Source organism: Bufo gargarizans, chromosome 4 (assembly GCF_014858855.1).
Source record: "Bufo gargarizans isolate SCDJY-AF-19 chromosome 4, ASM1485885v1, whole genome shotgun sequence".
Classification (NCBI taxonomy): domain Eukaryota; kingdom Metazoa; phylum Chordata; class Amphibia; order Anura; family Bufonidae; genus Bufo; species Bufo gargarizans.
Window position 1 is genome coordinate 210,802,960 of NC_058083.1, and position 20,849 is coordinate 210,823,808.

The following is a 20,849-nucleotide window of genomic DNA, read 5'->3' on the forward strand; positions in this document are numbered from 1 at the left end:
CATTGCTATAGCAGGGAACAACATAGAAAGACAAAAAAACATGCAATGCGACAATTGACTGCAATATAAAGTACAAAATTGCATAATAATAACAAGATCGCCTTGACGCTTGGCAGACGTGCTCGGATAGTTTTGTACAAAACGATTTGCCAAGTATCTCGCACTTATAGTGTAGCACTTGTTATTATTATGCAATTTTGTACTTTATATTGCAGTCAATTGTCGCATTGCATGTTTTTTGTCTTTCTCAGTTTCCCATGACCAAATCTAGTTTTGGGATGACAAGGATCCGGGATCCCATGCTTGCCCGGGTAAGAGGTAGCACAATATTGAAACCTGAGACTGGTAAAATAATAAAGGTGCAGGACAGTCATGCGGCTAAGGACTATCTGCTGATTTTCACTGAGCGTGAGACTCCAATGAGAACAGAGACTGATGAACTTGATGTTACAGATAAGCTTATGCATGAGGGAGTGTTGGGGTGTAATTTTCCCTTATGCTGGGAGCTGTGGAGTAATGGAGACACTTCTGCAGAGAGTGCAAAAACTCCTGCAGAACCTGTACCTGTCCCTTTAAGTGAGGATCTAAGGGAGCTGCACTTTGACCTGCATGGGGAAAGAATATTGACCATTGGAAACAATGGTGCTGGTCAAATGCAAAGTGAAAAATGCGGAAATGCATAAGGAAAATGTGATGTCATATGAAATATGTGATAATAATGACATGCCTTTTCCTTTGCAGGCTGTGATTGGGGAAAAAGCTCCCCCTGTTGGTAAACATGTGTCTGATATAAAAGTGTTGATAAATGTTGAAGAAACACCGCTAGGAGACCCCATTGTAGACAATGTGGCGGGGCTAGAGGGTGTACCACATGGACCAGAGGTGGATGTGCAGTCTCCACAGGTTTCTATGATTAATAAAATGTCCCAGGTGGGGATTGACTCAGGGGTGCCCCTAGAGGCCAGGGTTAATAATGACACGAGCAGTATAAGTGGCCTATGTGCCGTGACAGTTAGCAACTCCGAGAATGAGACTGCCATGTCAAGACCCAGCAAAACTAAAGTGGTTACTAGTAGCGAGTCTAGCGACCAGATGACAGTTATATCGGACGAGACGAGAGTTCAGTCGGGTGACAGCCTAGTGTCTGAAGCTCATATCCTGACTAGGGATGAGCGAACTCGAACTGTATAGTTCGGGTTCGTACCGAATTTTGGGGTGTCCGTGACACGGACCCGAACCCGGACATTTTCGTAAAAGTCCGGGTTCGGGTTCGGTGTTCGTCGCTTTCTTGGCGCTTTTGTGACGCTTTCTTGGCGCTTTTTGAAAGGCTGCAAAGCAGCCAATCAACAAGCGTCATACTACTTGCCCCAAGAGGCCATCACAGCCATGCCTACTATTGGCATGGCTGTGATTGGCCAGAGCACCATGTGACCCAGCCTCTATTTAAGCTGGAGTCACATAGCGCCGCCCGTCACTCTGCTCTGATTAGCGTAGGGAGAGGTTGCGGCTGCGACAGTAGGGCGAGATTAGGCAGATTAACTCCTCCAAAGGACTTGATTAACTGATCGATCTGCAGCTGTGGATCATTGAGCTGCTGATCCTCAATTGCTCACTGTTTTTAGGCTGCACAGACCGTTTGTCAGTCTCATTTTTCTGGGGTGATCGGCGGCCATTTTGTGTCTTGTGGTGCGCCAGCACAAGCTGCGACCAAGTGCATTTAACCCTCAATGGTGTGGTTGTTTTTTGGCTAAAGCCTACATCAGGGTGAAGCTGTCACACCAAGTGCATTTAACCAGCAATAGTCTGTTCATTTTTTGGCCATATACAAAATCAGGGGCAAGCTGCGCCTGTCACCAAGTGCATTTAACCCTCAATGGTGTGGTTGTTTTTTGGCTAAAGCCTACATCAGGGTGAAGCTGTGACACCAAGTGCATTTAACCAGCAATAGTCTGTTCATTTTTTGGCCATATACAAAATCAGGGGCAAGCTGCGCCTGTCACCAAGTGCATTTAACCCTCAATGGTGTGGTTGTTTTTTGGCTAAAGCCTACATCAGGGTGAAGCTGTCACACCAAGTGCATTTAACCAGCAATAGTCTGTTCATTTTTTGGCCATATACAAAATCAGGGGCAAGCTGCGCCTGTCACCAAGTGCATTTAACCCTCAATGGTGTGGTTGTTTTTTGGCTAAAGCCTACATCAGGGTGAAGCTGTCACACCAAGTGCATTTAACCAGCAATAGTCTGTTTATTTTTTGGCCATATCCCAGTCTAATTCTGTCACTAAATCCATACCGGTCACCCAGCGCCTAAATACTAGGCCTCAAATTTATATCCAGCTAAATCTGTCCCTAGTGCTGTAGCTGGGCGAGTTATTTAGTGTCCGTTCAAGCACATTTCTTGTTCTGGGTTGAAATACAATTCCCAATTTAGCAATTTCATAATTTAGTGGTTCCTGCTATATCAGAGCTATTTGAAATCTATCCCAAAAAGGGTATATAATATTGAAGGTGCACATTGGGTCATTCAGAATAACTTCACACACACCCGCTACTGTGTATTTCCAAGTCTAATTCTGTCACTAAACCCATACCTGTCACCCAGCGCCTAAATACTAGGCCTCAAATTTAAATCCCTCTAAATCTCTCGTTACCGCTGTACTGTTGTTGCTGGGCAAGATATTTAGTGTCCGTCAAAGCACATTTTTTGTTCTGGGTTGAAGTACAATTCCCAATTTAGCAATTTCATAATTTAGTGGTTCCTGCTATATCAGAGCTATTTGGAATCTATCCCTAAAAGGGTATATAATATTGAAGGTGCACATTGGGTCATTCAGAATAACTTCACACACACCCGCTACTGTGTATTTCCAAGTCTAATTCTGTCACTAAACCCATACCTGTCACCCAGCGCCTAAATACTAGGCCTCAAATTTAAATCCCTCTAAATCTCTCGTTACCGCTGTACTGTTGTTGCTGGGCAAGATATTTAGTGTCCGTCAAAGCACATTTTTTGTTCTGGGTTGAAGTACAATTCCCAATTTAGCAATTTCATAATTTAGTGGTTTCTGCTATATCAGAGCTATTTGAAATCTATCCCTAAAAGGGTATATAATATTGAAGGTGCACATTGGGTCATTCAGAATAACTTCACACACACGCTTCTGTGCATTTCCAAGTCTAATTCTGTCACTAAACCCATACCTGTCACCCAGCGCCTAAATACTAGGCCTCAAATTTAAATCCCTCTAAATCTCTCGTTACCGCTGTACTGTTGTTGCTGGGCAAGATATTTAGTGTCCGTCAAAGCACATTTTTTGTTCTGGGTTGAAGTACAATTCCCAATTTAGCAATTTCATAATTTAGTGGTTTCTGCTATATCAGAGCTATTTGAAATCTATCCCTAAAAGGGTATATAATATTGAAGGTGCACATTGGGTCATTCAGAATAACTTCACACACACGCTTCTGTGCATTTCCAAGTCTAATTCTGTCACTAAATCCATACCGGTGACCCAGCGCCTAAATACTAGGCCTCAAATTTAAATCCCTCTAAATCTCTCGTTACCCACCGCTGTACTGTTGTTGCTGGGCAAGATATTTAGTGTCCGTCAAAGCACATTTTTTGTTCTGGGTTGAAGTACAATTCCCAATTTAGCAATTTCATAATTTAGTGGTTTCTGCTATATCAGAGCTATTTGAAATCTATCCCTAAAAGGGTATATAATATTGAAGGTGCACATAGGGTCATTCAGAATAACTTCACACACACGCTTCTGTGCATTTCCAAGTCTAATTCTGTCACTAAATCCATACCGGTGACCCAGCGCCTAAATACTAGGCCTCAAATTTAAATCCCTCTAAATCTCTCGTTACCGCTGTCCTGTTGTAGCTGGGAAAGTTATTTAGTGCCCGTCAAAGCACATTTTTTGTTCTGGGTTGAAGTACAATTCCCAATTTAGCAATTTCATAATTTAGTGGTTCCTGCTATATCAGAGCTATTTGAAATCTATCCCAAAAAGGGTATATAATATTCAAGGTGCACATTGGGTCATTCAGAATAACTTCACACACACGCTTCTGTGCATTTCCAAGTCTAATTCTGTCACTAAATCCATACCGGTCACCCAGCGCCTAAATACTAGGCCTCAAATTTAAATCCCTCTAAATCTCTCGTTACCCACCGCTGTACTGTTGTTGCTGGGCAAGATATTTAGTGTCCGTCAAAGCACATTTTTTGTTCTGGGTTGAAGTACAATTCCCAATTTAGCAATTTCATAATTTAGTGGTTTCTGCTATATCAGAGCTATTTGAAATCTATCCCTAAAAGGGTATATAATATTGAAGGTGCACATAGGGTCATTCAGAATAACTTCACACACACGCTTCTGTGCATTTCCAAGTCTAATTCTGTCACTAAATCCATACCGGTGACCCAGCGCCTAAATACTAGGCCTCAAATTTAAATCCCTCTAAATCTCTCGTTACCGCTGTCCTGTTGTAGCTGGGAAAGTTATTTAGTGCCCGTCAAAGCACATTTTTTGTTCTGGGTTGAAGTACAATTCCCAATTTAGCAATTTCATAATTTAGTGGTTCCTGCTATATCAGAGCTATTTGAAATCTATCCCAAAAAGGGTATATAATATTCAAGGTGCACATTGGGTCATTCAGAATAACTTCACACACACGCTTCTGTGCATTTCCAAGTCTAATTCTGTCACTAAATCCATACCGGTTACCCAGCGCCTAAATACTAGGCCTCAAATTTATATCCCGCTGAATTTGAATACAATACATTGGGCCAAATAATATATTTGTTGTTGTGGTGAACCATAACAATGAGAAAAACATCTAGTAAGGGACGCGGACGTGGACATGGTCGTGGTGGTGTTAGTGGACCCTCTGGTGCTGGGAGAGGACGTGGCCGTTCTGCCACATCCACACGTCCTAGTGTACCAACTACCTCAGGTCCCAGTAGCCGCCAGAATTTACAGCGATATATGGTGGGGCCCAATGCCGTTCTAAGGATGGTAAGGCCTGAGCAGGTACAGGCATTAGTCAATTGGGTGGCCGACAGTGGATCCAGCACGTTCACATTATCTCCCACCCAGTCTTCTGCAGAAAGCGCACAGATGGCGCCTGAAAACCAACCCCATCAGTCTGTCACATCACCCCCATGCATACCAGGGAAACTGTCTCAGCCTCAAGTTATGCAGCAGTCTCTTATGCTGTTTGAAGACTCCGCTGGCAGGGTTTCCCAAGGGCATCCACCTAGCCCTTCCCCAGCGGTGAAAGACATAGAATGCACTGACGCACAACCACTTATGTTTCCTGATGATGAGGACATGGGAATACCACCTCAGCATGTCTCTGATGATGACGAAACACAGGTGCCAACTGCTGCGTCTTTCTGCAGTGTGCAGACTGAACAGGAGGTCAGGGATCAAGACTGGGTGGAAGACGATGCAGGGGACGATGAGGTCCTAGACCCCACATGGAATGAAGGTCGTGCCACTGACTTTCACAGTTCGGAGGAAGAGGCAGTGGTGAGACCGAGCCAACAGCGTAGCAAAAGAGGGAGCAGTGGGCAAAAGCAGAACACCCGCCGCCAAGAGACTCCGCCTGCTACTGACCGCCGCCATCTGGGACCGAGCACCCCAAAGGCAGCTTCAAGGAGTTCCCTGGCATGGCACTTCTTCAAACAATGTGCTGACGACAAGACCCGAGTGGTTTGCACGCTGTGCCATCAGAGCCTGAAGCGAGGCATTAACGTTCTGAACCTGAGCACAACCTGCATGACCAGGCACCTGCATGCAAAGCATGAACTGCAGTGGAGTAAACACCTTAAAACCAAGGAAGTCACTCAGGCTCCCCCTGCTACCTCTTCTGCTGCTGCCGCCTCGGCCTATTCTGCTGCTGCCGCCTCGGCCTCTTCCTCCGCCTCTGGAGGAACGTTGGCACCTGCCGCCCAGCAAACAGGGGATGTACCACCAACACCACCACCACCACCTCCGTCACCAAGCGTCTCAACCATGTCACACGCCAGCGTTCAGCTCTCCATCTCACAAACATTTGATAGAAAGCGTAAATTCCCACCTAGCCACCCTCGATCCCTGGCCCTGAATGCCAGCATTTCTAAACTACTGGCCTATGAAATGCTGTCATTTAGGCTGGTGGACACAGACAGCTTCAAACAGCTCATGTCGCTTGCTGTCCCACAGTATGTTGTTCCCAGCCGGCACTACTTCTCCAAGAGAGCCGTGCCTTCCCTGCACAACCAAGTATCCGATAAAATCAAGTGTGCACTGCGCAACGCCATCTGTAGCAAGGTCCACCTAACCACAGATACGTGGACCAGTAAGCACGGCCAGGGACGCTATATCTCCCTAACTGCACACTGGGTAAATGTAGTGGCAGCTGGGCCCCAGGCGGAGAGCTGTTTGGCGCACGTCCTGCCGCCGCCAAGGATCGCAGGGCAACATTCTTTGCCTCCTGTTGCCACCTCCTCCTTCTCGGCTTCCTCCTCCTCTTCTTCCACCTGCTCATCCAGTCAGCCACACACCTTCACCACCAACTTCAGCACAGCCCGGGGTAAACGTCAGCAGGCCATTCTGAAACTCATATGTTTGGGGGACAGGCCCCACACCGCACAGGAGTTGTGGCGGGGTATTGAACAACAGACCGACGAGTGGTTGCTGCCGGTGAGCCTCAAGCCCGGCCTGGTGGTGTGTGATAATGGGCGAAATCTCGTTGCAGCTCTGGGACTAGCCAATTTGACGCACATCCCTTGCTTGGCGCATGTGCTGAATTTGGTGGTGCAGAAGTTCATTCACAACTACCCCGACATGTCAGAGCTGCTGCATAAAGTGCGGGCCGTCTGTTCGCGCTTCCGGCGTTCACATCCTGCCGCTGCTCGCCTGTCTGCGCTACAGCGTAACTTCGGCCTTCCCGCTCACCGCCTCATATGCGACGTGCCCACCAGGTGGAACTCCACCTTGCACATGCTGGACAGACTGTGCGAGCAGCAGCAGGCCATAGTGGAGTTTCAGCTGCAGCACGCACGGGTCAGTCGCACTACAGAACAGCACCACTTCACCACCAATGACTGGGCCTCCATGCGAGACCTGTGTGCCCTGTTGCGCTGTTTCGAGTACTCCACCAACATGGCCAGTGGCGATGACACCGTTATCAGCGTTACAATACCACTTCTATGTCTCCTTGAGAAAACACTTAGGGCGATGATGGAACAGGAGGTGGCCCAGGAGGAGGAGGAGGAGGATGAGGAAGAGGGGTCATTTTTAGCACTTTCAGGCCAGTCTCTTCGAAGTGACTCAGAGGGAGGTTTTTTGCAACAGCAGAGGCCAGGTACAAATGTGGCCAGCCAGGGCCCACTACTGGAGGACGAGGAGGACGAGGATGAGGAGGAGGTGGAGGAGGATGAGGATGAAGCATGGTCACAGCGGGGTGGCACCCAACGCAGCTCGGGTCCATCACTGGTGCGTGGCTGGGGGGAAAGGCAGGACGATGACGATACGCCTCCCACAGAGGACAGCTTGTCCTTACCCCTGGGCAGCCTGGCACACATGAGCGACTACATGCTGCAGTGCCTGCGCAACGACAGCAGAGTTGCCCACATTTTAACCTGTGCGGACTACTGGGTTGCCACCCTGCTGGATCCACGCTACAAAGACAATGTGCCCACCTTACTTCCTGCACTGGAGCGTGATAGGAAGATGCGCGAGTACAAGCGCACGTTGGTAGACGCGCTACTGAGAGCATTCCCAAATGTCACAGGGGAACAAGTGGAAGCCCAAGGCCAAGGCAGAGGAGGAGCAAGAGGTCGCCAAGGCAGCTGTGTCACGGCCAGCTCCTCTGAGGGCAGGGTTAGCATGGCAGAGATGTGGAAAACTTTTGTCAACACGCCACAGCTAACTGCACCACCACCTGATACGCAACGTGTTAGCAGGAGGCAACATTTCACTAACATGGTGGAACAGTACGTGTGCACACCCCTCCACGTACTGACTGATGGTTCGGCCCCATTCAACTTCTGGGTCTCTAAATTGTCCACGTGGCCAGAGCTAGCCTTTTATGCCTTGGAGGTGCTGGCCTGCCCGGCAGCCAGCGTTTTGTCTGAACGTGTATTCAGCACGGCAGGGGGCGTCATTACAGACAAACGCAGCCGCCTGTCTACAGCCAATGTGGACAAGCTGACGTTCATAAAAATGAACCAGGCATGGATCCCACAGGACCTGTCCGTCCCTTGTCCAGATTAGACATTAACTACCTCCCCATAACCATATATTATTGGACTCCAGGGCACTTCCTCATTCAATCCTATTTTTATTTTCATTTTACCATTATATTGCGATGCTACCCAAAGTTGAATGAACCTCTCCTCTGCCTGTGTGCTAGGCCTAAATATATGCCAATGGACTGTTGCAGTGGTGGCTGACATGAAGCCTCATTCTCTGCTATGACATGCAGACTAATTCTCTGCTGACATGAAGCCAGATTGTCTGTTACGGGACCTCTCTCCTCTGCCTGGGTGCTGGGCCTAAATTTATGACAATGGACTGTTGCAGTGGTGGCTGACGTGAAGCCTGATTCTCTGCTATGACATGCAGACTGATTCTCTGCTGACATGAAGCCAGATCCTCTGTTACGGGACCTCTCTCCTCTGCCTGGGTGCTGGGCCTAAATTTATGACAATGGACTGTTGCAGTGGTGGCTGACGTGAAGCCTGATTCTCTGCTATGACATGCAGACTGATTCTCTGCTGACATGAAGCCAGATCCTCTGTTACGGGACCTCTCTCCTCTGCCTGGGTGCTGGGCCTAAATTTATGACAATGGGCTGTTGCAGTGGTGGCTGACGTGAAGCCTGATTCTCTGCTATGACATGCAGACTGATTCTCTGCTGACATGAAGCCAGATCCTCTTTTACGGGACCTCTCTCCTCTGCCTGGGTGCTGGGCCTAAATTTATGACAATGGACTGTTGCAGTGGTGGCTGACGTGAAGCCTCATTCTCTGCTATGACATGCAGACTGATTCTCTGCTGACATGAAGCCAGATCCTCTGTTACGGGACCTCTCTCCTCTGCCTGGGTGCTGGGCCTGAATATATGCCAATGGACTGTTGCAGTGGTGGGTGACGTGAAGCCTCATTCTCTGCTATGACATGCAGACTAATTCTCTGCTGACATGAAGCCAGATTGTCTGTTACGGGACCTCTCTCCTCTGCCTGTGTGTGTGCTGGGCCTAAATATATGCCAATGGACTGTTGCAGTGGTGGCTGACGTGAAGCCTCATTCTCTGCTATGACATGCAGACTGATTCTCTGCTGACATGAAGCCAGATCCTCTGTTACGGGACCTCTCTCCTCTGCCTGGGTGCTGGGCCTAAATTTATGACAATGGACTGTTGCAGTGGTGGCTGACGTGAAGCCTGATTCTCTGCTATGACATGCAGACTGATTCTCTGCTGTCATGAAGCCAGATTGTCTGTTACGGGACCTTTCTCCTCTACCTGGGTTCTGGGCCTAAATTTATGAAAATTGACTCTTACAGTGGTGGGTGACGTGAAGCCTGATTCTCTGCTATGATATGAAGACTGATTCTCTGCTGACATGAAGCCAGATTGTCTGTTACGGGACCTTTCTCCTCTGCCTGGGTTCTGGGCCTAAATTTATGAAAATTGACTCTTACAGTGGTGGGTGACGTGAAGCCTGATTCTCTGCTATGATATGAAGACTGATTCTCTGCTGACATGAAGCCAGATTGTCTGTTACGGGACCTTTCTCCTCTGCCTGGGTTCTGGGCCTAAATTTATGAAAATTGACTCTTACAGTGGTGGGTGACGTGAAGCCTGATTCTCTGCTATGATATGAAGACTGATTCTCTGCTGACATGAAGCCAGATTGTCTGTTACGGGACCTTTCTCCTCTGCCTGGGTTCTGGGCCTAAATTTATGAAAATTGACTCTTACAGTGGTGGGTGACGTGAAGTCTGATTCTCTGCTATGATATGAAGACTGATTCTCTGCTGACATGAAGCCAGATTGTCTGTTACGGGACCTTTCTCCTCTGCCTGGGTTCTGGGCCTAAATTTATGAAAATTGACTCTTACAGTGGTGGGTGACGTGAAGCCTGATTCTCTGCTATGATATGAAGACTGATTCTCTGCTGACATGAAGCCAGATTGTCTGTTACGGGACCTTTCTCCTCTGCCTGGGTTCTGGGCCTAAATTTATGAAAATTGACTCTTACAGTGGTGGGTGACGTGAAGCCTGATTCTCTGCTATGATATGAAGACTGATTCTCTGCTGACATGAAGCCAGATTGTCTGTTACGGGACCTTTCTCCTCTGCCTGGGTTCTGGGCCTAAATTTATGAAAATTGACTCTTACAGTGGTGGGTGACGTGAAGCCTGATTCTCTGCTATGATATGAAGACTGATTCTCTGCTGACATGAAGCCAGATTGTCTGTTACGGGACCTTTCTCCTCTGCCTGGGTTCTGGGCCTAAATTTATGAAAATTGACTCTTACAGTGGTGGGTGACGTGAAGCCTGATTCTCTGCTATGATATGAAGACTGATTCTCTGCTGACATGAAGCCAGATTGTCTGTTACGGGACCTTTCTCCTCTGCCTGGGTTCTGGGCCTAAATTTATGAAAATTGACTCTTACAGTGGTGGGTGACGTGAAGCCTGATTCTCTGCTATGATATGAAGACTGATTCTCTGCTGACATGAAGCCAGATTGTCTGTTACGGGACCTTTCTCCTCTGCCTGGGTTCTGGGCCTAAATTTATGAAAATTGACTCTTACAGTGGTGGGTGACGTGAAGCCTGATTCTCTGCTATGATATGAAGACTGATTCTCTGCTGACATGAAGCCAGATTGTCTGTTACGGGACCTTTCTCCTCTGCCTGGGTTCTGGGCCTAAATTTATGAAAATTGACTCTTACAGTGGTGGGTGACGTGAAGCCTGATTCTCTGCTATGATATGAAGACTGATTCTCTGCTGACATGAAGCCAGATTGTCTGTTACGGGACCTTTCTCCTCTGCCTGGGTTCTGGGCCTAAATTTATGAAAATTGACTCTTACAGTGGTGGGTGACGTGAAGCCTGATTCTCTGCTATGATATGAAGACTGATTCTCTGCTGACATGAAGCCAGATTGTCTGTTACGGGACCTTTCTCCTCTGCCTGGGTTCTGGGCCTAAATTTATGAAAATTGACTCTTACAGTGGTGGGTGACGTGAAGCCTGATTCTCTGCTATGATATGAAGACTGATTCTCTGCTGACATGAAGCCAGATTGTCTGTTACGGGACCTTTCTCCTCTGCCTGGGTTCTGGGCCTAAATTTATGAAAATTGACTCTTACAGTGGTGGGTGACGTGAAGCCTGATTCTCTGCTATGATATGAAGACTGATTCTCTGCTGACATGAAGCCAGATTGTCTGTTACGGGACCTTTCTCCTCTGCCTGGGTTCTGGGCCTAAATTTATGAAAATTGACTCTTACAGTGGTGGGTGACGTGAAGCCTGATTCTCTGCTATGATATGAAGACTGATTCTCTGCTGACATGAAGCCAGATTGTCTGTTACGGGACCTTTCTCCTCTGCCTGGGTTCTGGGCCTAAATTTATGAAAATTGACTCTTACAGTGGTGGGTGACGTGAAGCCTGATTCTCTGCTATGATATGAAGACTGATTCTCTGCTGACATGAAGCCAGATTGTCTGTTACGGGACCTTTCTCCTCTGCCTGGGTTCTGGGCCTAAATTTATGAAAATTGACTCTTACAGTGGTGGGTGACGTGAAGCCTGATTCTCTGCTATGATATGAAGACTGATTCTCTGCTGACATGAAGCCAGATTCTCTGTTACGGGACCTCTCTCCTCTGCCTGGGTGCTGGGCCTAAATTTATGACAATGGACTGTTGCAGTGGTGGCTGACGTGAAGCCTGATTCTCTGCTATGACATGCAGACTGATTCTCTGCTGACATGAAGCCAGATTCTCTGTTACGGGACCTCTCTCCTCTGCCTGTGTGTGTGCTGGGCCTAAATATATGCCAATGGACTGTTGCAGTGGTGGCTGACGTGAAGCCTCATTCTCTGCTATGACATGCAGACTAATTCTCTGCTGACATGAAGACAGATTCTCTGTTACGGGACCTCTCTCCTCTGCCTGGGTGCCGGGGCCTAAATATCTGAGAATGGACTGTTCCAGTGGTGGGTGACGGGAAGCCAGATTCTCTGCTATGGAACCTCTCTCCAATTGATTTTGGTTAATTTTTATTTATTTAATTTTTATTTTAATTCATTTCCCTATCCACATTTGTTTGCAGGGGATTTACCTACATGTTGCTGCCTTTTGCAGCCCTCTAGCTCTTTCCTGGGCTGTTTTACAGCCTTTTTAGTGCCGAAAAGTTCGGGTCCCCATTGACTTCAATGGGGTTCGGGTTCGGGACGAAGTTCGGATCGGGTTCGGATCCCGAACCCGAACATTTCCGGGATGTTCGGCCGAACTTCTCGAACCCGAACATCCAGGTGTTCGCTCAACTCTAATCCTGACAGTTGTAGATGAACTGGCAGGACAGTACAGCTACAAACTTGAAGTCTCTGCACAGTCCCTAGATACACTAGAGATTGGGCTAGCGGTTCTCGCAGAGCAACTGCAGGAATCTCCAGAGGAGTCACAGAAAGAGATGAATGAACTGAAGGAACTAGAGTCACTAATAGAAGCGGAAATTCTCCAACTTCAAGTGGAACTTGCAGCTTCTGAGCGATCCAGACTTCATGCAGAGCAGGAAAGAGATGAGCTGGCTGATGAGGTTCTAAACAGCGCCTCAGAAAAATCTGCTCATTTTGGAGGAGAAAAGACATTTGGAAGCCAGGATGGCTCAACTTGATCAAGAGTTATGTGATCGCATGCTGGACCTGGACCACCAGAGACAAACTGTATCTAGATTGGAGAAGAAACAAAAGAAGTTTGACCAGCTCTTGGTTGAAGAGAAATACATATCGGCTCGATATGCTTAAGAACGTGACCGAGCGGAGGCTGATGCTTGGGAGAAAGAGTCCAAGGCCCTCTCCTTGGCTTGAGCCCTTGAAGAAGTGCTTGAGGAGCGAAATGAATTAGAGAGGCTGAACAAGCAACTCGGAGCAGAGATGGAAGCTCTCATGAGCTCAAAAGATGCCATCTATGAGGTGGAGAAGCCTAAGCGTGCTCCTGCACAGCAGGTGGAAAAAAGTGAGAAACCGGAAGAGGAAGATCCTCTGGAAGGTGCCAAGAAGTCAGAGCCTGGTAAGAGTTGGTCTGGAAATGGTGGTGCCAGGGTGCTGGCCAAGGCAGAGAAGGTGGAAAAGGTATCGGCTGAACCAGTTGATGGGGCTGATGTCGATGCAGAGGCCAAGAGTCTCATGACAGTGTGTAACCAGGACCAGGTCGCAGAAGACGTCCCCTCCACCTACAAGGCCTTCCAAGTAGCTAGCTGCCTGCTGGGGAAGAAATATGAGGAGATGGAAGACCAGTATGCAGATACGGGCTATTACGATGGGCTGTCTCTCCTGACTCCTCCCCAAAAGGAGAACAGTGTCTTGGGTGAGCCTCTGGAGAAAATGACAGAAGACGAGGAGTCTGCTGAAGACCCTGGTGCCTCCTGCTTCGATGAGAAAGAGGGGGAGGGGTTAACAGGGCAAGTGTATGGTGACATGTCCGAGAAGGATGAAAAGGCGATCAAAGAGACTGGAGACTTCAAAAAGACAAAGACTGAAAAAGTTAAGGCCGATGTGTTGGTTGACGTGAAGTCCCCAGGTGCTACAGAGACCAAAGTTAAGCCAAAGGGAGCTGTGGCTGAAGTGGCAAAAGCCGCTAAAGAAGCAGAGGTCTCTAAAACTGCCATAGTAGCTGGGGTAACTACTGCTGGAAAGAAGGAAGAAGTGACCCAGATGCACGTAAAAGAAGCAAGTAGGGGCAAGCATGCTGTCCTGAAGGAGCCCTGCAAAGCAAAGGAGAAAGTGTTGGGATATGACCATGACTGGGAACAGTTCAGGCAAGAGCTGCAGCAGTCCAAGAAAGGAGGTGAGGCGCATGTACAGGAGCCAGAGGATCTAAAAAGAGAGAGAGATCAAAATATACGACAGCGCATCATTATCACTCTGGAAAAAGTAGGAAAAGAGTATCTGGTCATGAGATGGGCACATGAGGCCTTTAGGCAGTTTCGGTTAGGCAAGATGTTGGTTTTGGTGATAAACCAAGCTCTACTGGCGTGGGTCTGGCAGAACAAAGGGAAGGTATGTGTCACTGAGGTTCCTGGCCACGGTGAAATAAGAACTGGTAATTTTCTGTGTCAGCGGCAGCTAGTGCTCTCTGACACTGTGTTACTTAGTGTGACTGTAAAGCCAATCTGGGCCTGTTCTTATTGGGAGCAGCCAAAGAGCAGGGTGGGTGGCTGTTCCCCACGTCCAGGCCAGGTGGATACCCTCTCACCAGCCTCCCGTGGTTATGCAGGTGTTCACCCTCACAGGCTTGAACAAAGGGGGGGGATATGTGAGACAGTGACAGGTCTCACGCAGGTTAGAGGCAAGGAAGGGGTGGATAGTTCAGTCCACACCCCTGTTCCACCACAGGTGAGACCAGCTGGAAGTAATCAGGCTGGCACAAAGCACCTCCCAGGGTGTCAGCAAGGGGGGAGTGTGTTGCCTGTGGACAGAGGCCTGGAGGCTCTGTGTGGTCCAAGCCAGGAGGGCTGAGAGACCACTATTCCCCATGTGTACTGAGACACTGGACTGGAGGCAGTGGGCGTACTGTGCTCTGTACAGCCAGGAGGCTGTGGGACATTGGCTGAGAAAGCCGCATGTGTTCACAGGGTGTGAACAAGGACTTAGGTGAGTCAGGAAACTCTGTGTTAGAGCCTAGCCGGGCAAGTGTTTATTATTTTATGTGGATGTCACATGTGTTAGGTGAAGCTGCGACTTCATGATAACCTGTATTGGTTGAAGTGTGCGCAATAAATGCACGGTTTGGACCTGAAACCATGCCCCCGGTCTCTATCTGCACTATCTTCCCCTCCTATAATGTAATTTCCCTCCCCCAGTTCCTAGTTTAAACACTCCTCCAACCTTCTAGACAACTTTCTCCCCAACACAGCTGCCCCTTCCCCATTGAGGTGCAGACCATCCCTACGATAGAGAAGTCGGCCCAGTTCTCCAGGAACCCAAACTCCTCCTTCCTACACCAGTGCTTGAGCCACTTGCTAATTTCCCTAATCTCCCGCTGCCTTTTTTGTGTAGCCCATGGTACAGGCAGCATTTCGGAAAATACTACCTTTGAGGTCCTTGCCCTAAGCTTTTGACCTAAATCACTGAAATCATTTTTAAGGACTCTCCACCTACCTCTAACTTTGTCATTGGTTCCGATATGGACTATGACCGCTGGATCTTCTCCAGCCCCTCCAAGTAATCTGTCAACCCAATCCGCGATGTGTCGAACTCTAGTGCCAGGAAGACAGCACACTGTTCGGCGATCACGGTCTTTGTGACAGATTGCCCTATCTATTCCCCTAATAATGGAGTCTCCCACTACCAGCACATGTCTGGCCTGCCCTGCTCTCCCGGTTCCCTGCTTACTCGAGCTGACATTCCCCTAACTGGCAGAGGAAGTGTCCGGCTGCAGCAGTGCCGTCCCTGGACTGGCATCCCACTCATCTGCCAAATGTGCAAAAATTGTTGGGGTGTGTCAGATCAGGGTTAGCCTCCCTGGCACTCTTTCCTCTACCCCGCTTTCTAACTGTTACCCAGCTAGCTACCTCACTTTCCTTAGCCTCCTCTTTGTCACCCTCCCCCTGCTCTACCCCAAAGAATGCTTGCTCGGTGAGAAGCAAACTCTTTTGCAAATTGTCAATGCCTCTCAGTGTTGTAACTTGCCTGTTTACAGACTCGATTCGCGATTCCAAACTGGTAACTTGCTCACATCTTGAACAAAGATATACACCCTCGAACGGCTGTTCCAGGACTGCATACATCATGCAAGATGTGCACTGGACTGTGTTGTCAATTGTGCAACACATACTAAATGGGGATTACACCACAAAAGCGAAAAATACAATATAATGTAGTAATAAGAAACTGGCTAATTGCAGTCCCCCACTGAAGTCCCTGAATCTTAAGTCACACACTTAATCAACCACGCATCGCGGTCAAACTTGCGTTATATATCTGCTTATATAAATTTAAATGAAGCTTACTACACCAGCCTGGTTTGTTTTCCCTCATTCCTGTGGTGGAGAGTATGAGTAAAACAGTACAATACCAGAAGGTACTTGTTGAGAGATTGCTCCAAAATTTTCCATATGACAACGCGGCCAGCAGAGTCCGTACTTCCTTAGGCAACGGAGGAAAGGAGACAAGGGGAACACACAGCAGTTCCAAGAGAGGCAGGGCAACACTTTTCAAGGCATGGAACACTTCCATGACACCCCGCCAGCAACCTCACCCTGAAGCTCGGCCTAGTGGTACAAGGAGGGAAAAGTTTAGGAAGATGGTGAAGGAATACATAGCAGACCGTGTCCGTGTCCTAAATGATCCCTCAGTGCCTTACAACTACTGGTTGTCCAAGCTGGACACGTGGCACGAACTTGCGCTCTATGCCTTGGAGGTGCTGGCCTGCCCTGCCGCCAGCGTTTTGTCTGAGCGCGTATTTGGTGCTGCTGGTGGCATTATAACAGATAAGCGTGTCCGCTTGTCAACTGGCAATGCTGACAGGTTGACTCAGATAAAAATGAACAAGGCCTTGATTGCCCCTGACTTCTCAACTCCACCAGAGGAGAGCTGAGCTGATGATGAACATAAAAGGCAATTTCAATCTATCATTTATAATGTACTTAATCTACTGTAGTGTATTCCCATGCACCTTTTCCACCACAAAAAAAGAGTATATGGTTGAATCTTGTTTTCTCCTCCTCCTCCTCATCCATGTATATATTCCCTCCACTCTAATTTTTTTATAGGGTCAGCTCAACAGCAGGCCCTCCACTTAATTTTTTTTATAGGGTCAGCTTAACAGCATTCACTCGCATATAATGTTTTAGAGTGTCATTTGTACAGCATGCACTCACATATAATGTTTTAGAGCATCAGCTCACCTGAAGGCACTCGCAAATAATGTTTTAGAGCGTCAGCTGAACAACATGCACTTGAAAATAATGTTTTAGAGTGTCAGCTGTACAGCATGCACTTGCATATAATGTTTTAGAGCATCATTTGAACAGCATGCACTTGCATATAAAGTTTTAGAGCGTCAGCTCACCTGCAGGTCCTCGCATATAATGTTTTAGAGCATCAGCTGAACAGTATGCACTCGCATATAATGTTTTACAGCTTCAGCTCACCTGAAGGCACTCACAAATAACGTTTTAGAGCATCAGCTGAACAACATGCACTTGAAAATAATGTTTTATAGCGTCAGCTGTACAGCATGCACTTGCGTATAATGTTTTAGAGCATCATTTGAACAGCATGCACTTGCATATAAAGTTTTAGAGCGTCAGCTCACCTGCAGGTCCTCGCATATAATGTTTTAGAGCATCAGCTGAACAGCATGCACTCGCATATAATGTTTTACAGCTTCAGCTCACCTGCAGGCACTAGCATATAATGTTTTAGAGCTTCAGCTTACCAGCAGGCCCTCACCCCTAATGTTTTAGAGGGTCAGCTCAGCAGTAGGCCCTCACCCCTCATGTTTTGGATGGTCAGATTAGCAAGCCTTTGCTCCAAATGTTTTTGAGGGTCACCAGCAGGCCAACAATCATAATTTTTCAAGGGTGTGTGTGATGCCCTTCTTAATGTGTAACAAAAAGTGTTTTGGAGTGCCGGTTCCTTGTAATTTTTGGCAGCTCTTACACTTAGTGCATAGGCTTTGCAAAATCTATTTTTTTTTTTGGGGGGGGGGGGGTTTGTGTGTATTTTTGTCAGTCTGTAAAAGTGGCGTACAACTCGGTCAACATGGTTCCCAGCAGCGACCTGGGAGTCCAAGATGCATCCAGACATCCTCCCCATGTTGTTCCCGATCCATTTCGGTGGTGTTTCTGTCACTTTCTGACCTTTTCCAATGGACCAGGCACCCTCCCCTCTTCAGAGCAGGGGGTGTCTGGTTGTCTCTTATTGATTTCCATTATACTCGGGAAATCAATAAGATCAGAAATGTGTTTGGGCCGAACACCAGAACACCCGAATACTTTGGTGCTTGATCATCACTATTTATTATATGTTCACTACATTTGAGAATGTGTTTAATATTTCTGTTCAGTAAAGTTTCTGTTTTCATGAAAGCTGGTGTCGGTGTTGCTTTCCTTGTTAATGACTTCGCTGTATCCTCAGGAGTCCACCCTGGTACACGGTCTTACACTTTTATAAAGACAGAGTGGGAAGGAATTGTCGCAAGAAGTCGGGGCAGCATAAATGATCCCTCTGCCAGTGGGATGAAGCTTGCACACAGCCCCGCTAACACCTGTAAAAATCATACTATTAAATCCACACACAGAGCAAGTTCTAGCAGAAGAGAGGGCTCTGGGTGCTGGCACACAGTGCAGTTCTGACATGCATTCAGGATGCATTTTTTTTTATTGTAGGAAGCGGAAATTAATTAAATCATTCCCACCATGCAGAACACCAAGGTTTAACGAGGCTGCTAAACTGGCTAAACTGAAAACTGCATCCTGAATGCATGTCAGAACTGCAGTGTGTGCCAGCACCCTTACGTGAGTCACTTAGGTTTTCTGTAGATAAGCTTTTACATTACATGTTCTTTTAACATAATATTTTTTTTTTACTTTGATGAAGGGACAGATTAGATGATCAGTATTCAGTATTCAGAAATATTTAGCGAAGAGCTCATAAAGGAGTTTAAAATAGACTTGCGAAGAAAAGAATGCTACTTGGCACCGGCTCCCAGCTCTATGGCCTTGACTTCTCTTTGCTCTTTGGATGTAAGCCTCCTGTTTGACACCACTGCAGCCAATTGCTGCCCACAGTTGTGACCTGCTGCTCTTCGGTCATGCTTTACATCCAAGGAGCCCAGCAGGACAACCGATGCGGTACAGTGAGGGAGCCAGGATCCAGTGCCGGATAGCAGGTAAGCATGCTTCCCTGTGGAGATCTGTCCTGGAGGAGCACAACCCCTTTTAAAAGGATTTTTAGGCTACAGATAGTGATGACTACACGGGGAACTAGAGAGGAGCATTATATGAGAGGAGGGGCATTATACTACAGAGACAACAGGGGGGGATTATACTACAGGGGAGGACTACTGGGGTTGTTATACTACAGGAGGGCATTATACTACAAGGAAGCATAATAATATGGGGTGCGCTAGAGCATTATACATACAAGCACTACAAGGGGACACTATAGTACATGGGGACTAAAAGGAATGGTGAGAGAAATTGTTATACTAGCACTACAGGGGGGAATAATAATACAGGCTAGAGCACCACATGGGGCATTATAATACAGGCTTGTGCACCACAGGGAGTGTTATAATACAGGAGGCACTATAGGAGGTCATTATAGGAGGCAATGCAGAGGGGCTACTTTAGGGGGCATTATAACTACTGAGGACACTATAGGAGATCTTGTTACTACTGAAGGCCCTATATGAAGCCTTATTATCATTTAAGGCAGTATAGGTTGAGGGGCCTTTTTTCTACCCGGGGCACTATTACTACAGAGGGTACTGCTTGGGCATTATTATTATAGGTCACAATATAACAAATGGGGGAACTCTTGGAGAGCATTCTTGCTGTTTGGGTACTATTACTAATGAGGATACTCTAGGAGAGAACTATTACTATTGGTGACACTTTATGGAACACTAATAATATCGAAGGCATAATATTGAGCCGTTTAAATTTTCACCACAGGCAGCATAAAGGCTAGGGGCACCCCTGAGGACAAAATATGGATATTAGGGTCATTGACTTTGTTTTTACATCTACTGAACTATATATGTTTAAAGATACAGTACCCTTTTGCTGCAGTAAAACTACTGTCACTTTGTAATATATGTACATGACACTAAAATTCAATATTGCACGTTAACTTTTGAAGAACGAATAACCCCCCTTTCCACATATAAATGAATGTATGGCAAACAAACAATGCTAATAAAATCAACCACAGCAGAGGTACATTATTTTTACCAACAGGAGCTAAGTAAATAAGATATTTATTAATAATTAATATGCAATGCAGTCAAATATTATCCTAAACTATAATAAATCAAGTTCAGTTTCAGTATAAATACAAACCATAGTCATAGACATACAGTTGACAGACCTTCACTGTTATGTATTAGTCCCATCAGTACTCACCATTTCATTCTCCTCTCCTTGATTAAGCACAGCATGATTCCCTGCCATTGCTTCATGAGAATGTGGCGAGACCTAATCCCTACTGACCTGAAAAACTTTCACTGCAATACTTTTATATCCGGAAAGTACAGCCTCCTAATTTCCCTGAGGATTCTTATTGGACCTAAGAGACGTTCACATTTACTTTATTGCAAACAAGGTGTTATCTACTTATATAAGCTTTTCTTACATATGGCTGGACAAATCTGATAAACTACAGTATATTTTACCTAGCAGACACCCAGAGGCACAGTCCATGATCAGCCATAAGGCCAAAAACTGAATTTTAACCCCTCAAATGCTATGATAATTTGTGACCATGGGATCTGAGCAGTCTTTTCCCAGAAGTGCCGCGCTCCCAGGGACCGAAGGCTCACCTGCACCAAGATCGCAAGCAAGCCTTGAAACTTCTAAAGGCTCCGAGGCCTGTTATCGCAAAT

General features: G+C 46.9%; 1 protein-coding gene across 1 annotated transcript in view; it reads right to left on the reverse strand.

Moving 5' to 3' along the window:
- LOC122936382 (probable cation-transporting ATPase 13A5) overlaps positions 1-20,434 on the reverse strand; it is a 214,237-nt gene extending 193,803 nt beyond the window's left edge. The window contains exon 1 of the mRNA XM_044292566.1: positions 20,371-20,434. Coding sequence (XP_044148501.1) covers positions 20,371-20,418 — 48 coding nt within the window. The 5' untranslated portion in view covers positions 20,419-20,434. The remainder of the gene's footprint in view (positions 1-20,370) is intronic.
- Between the last annotated feature and the right edge of the window lie 415 nt (positions 20,435-20,849).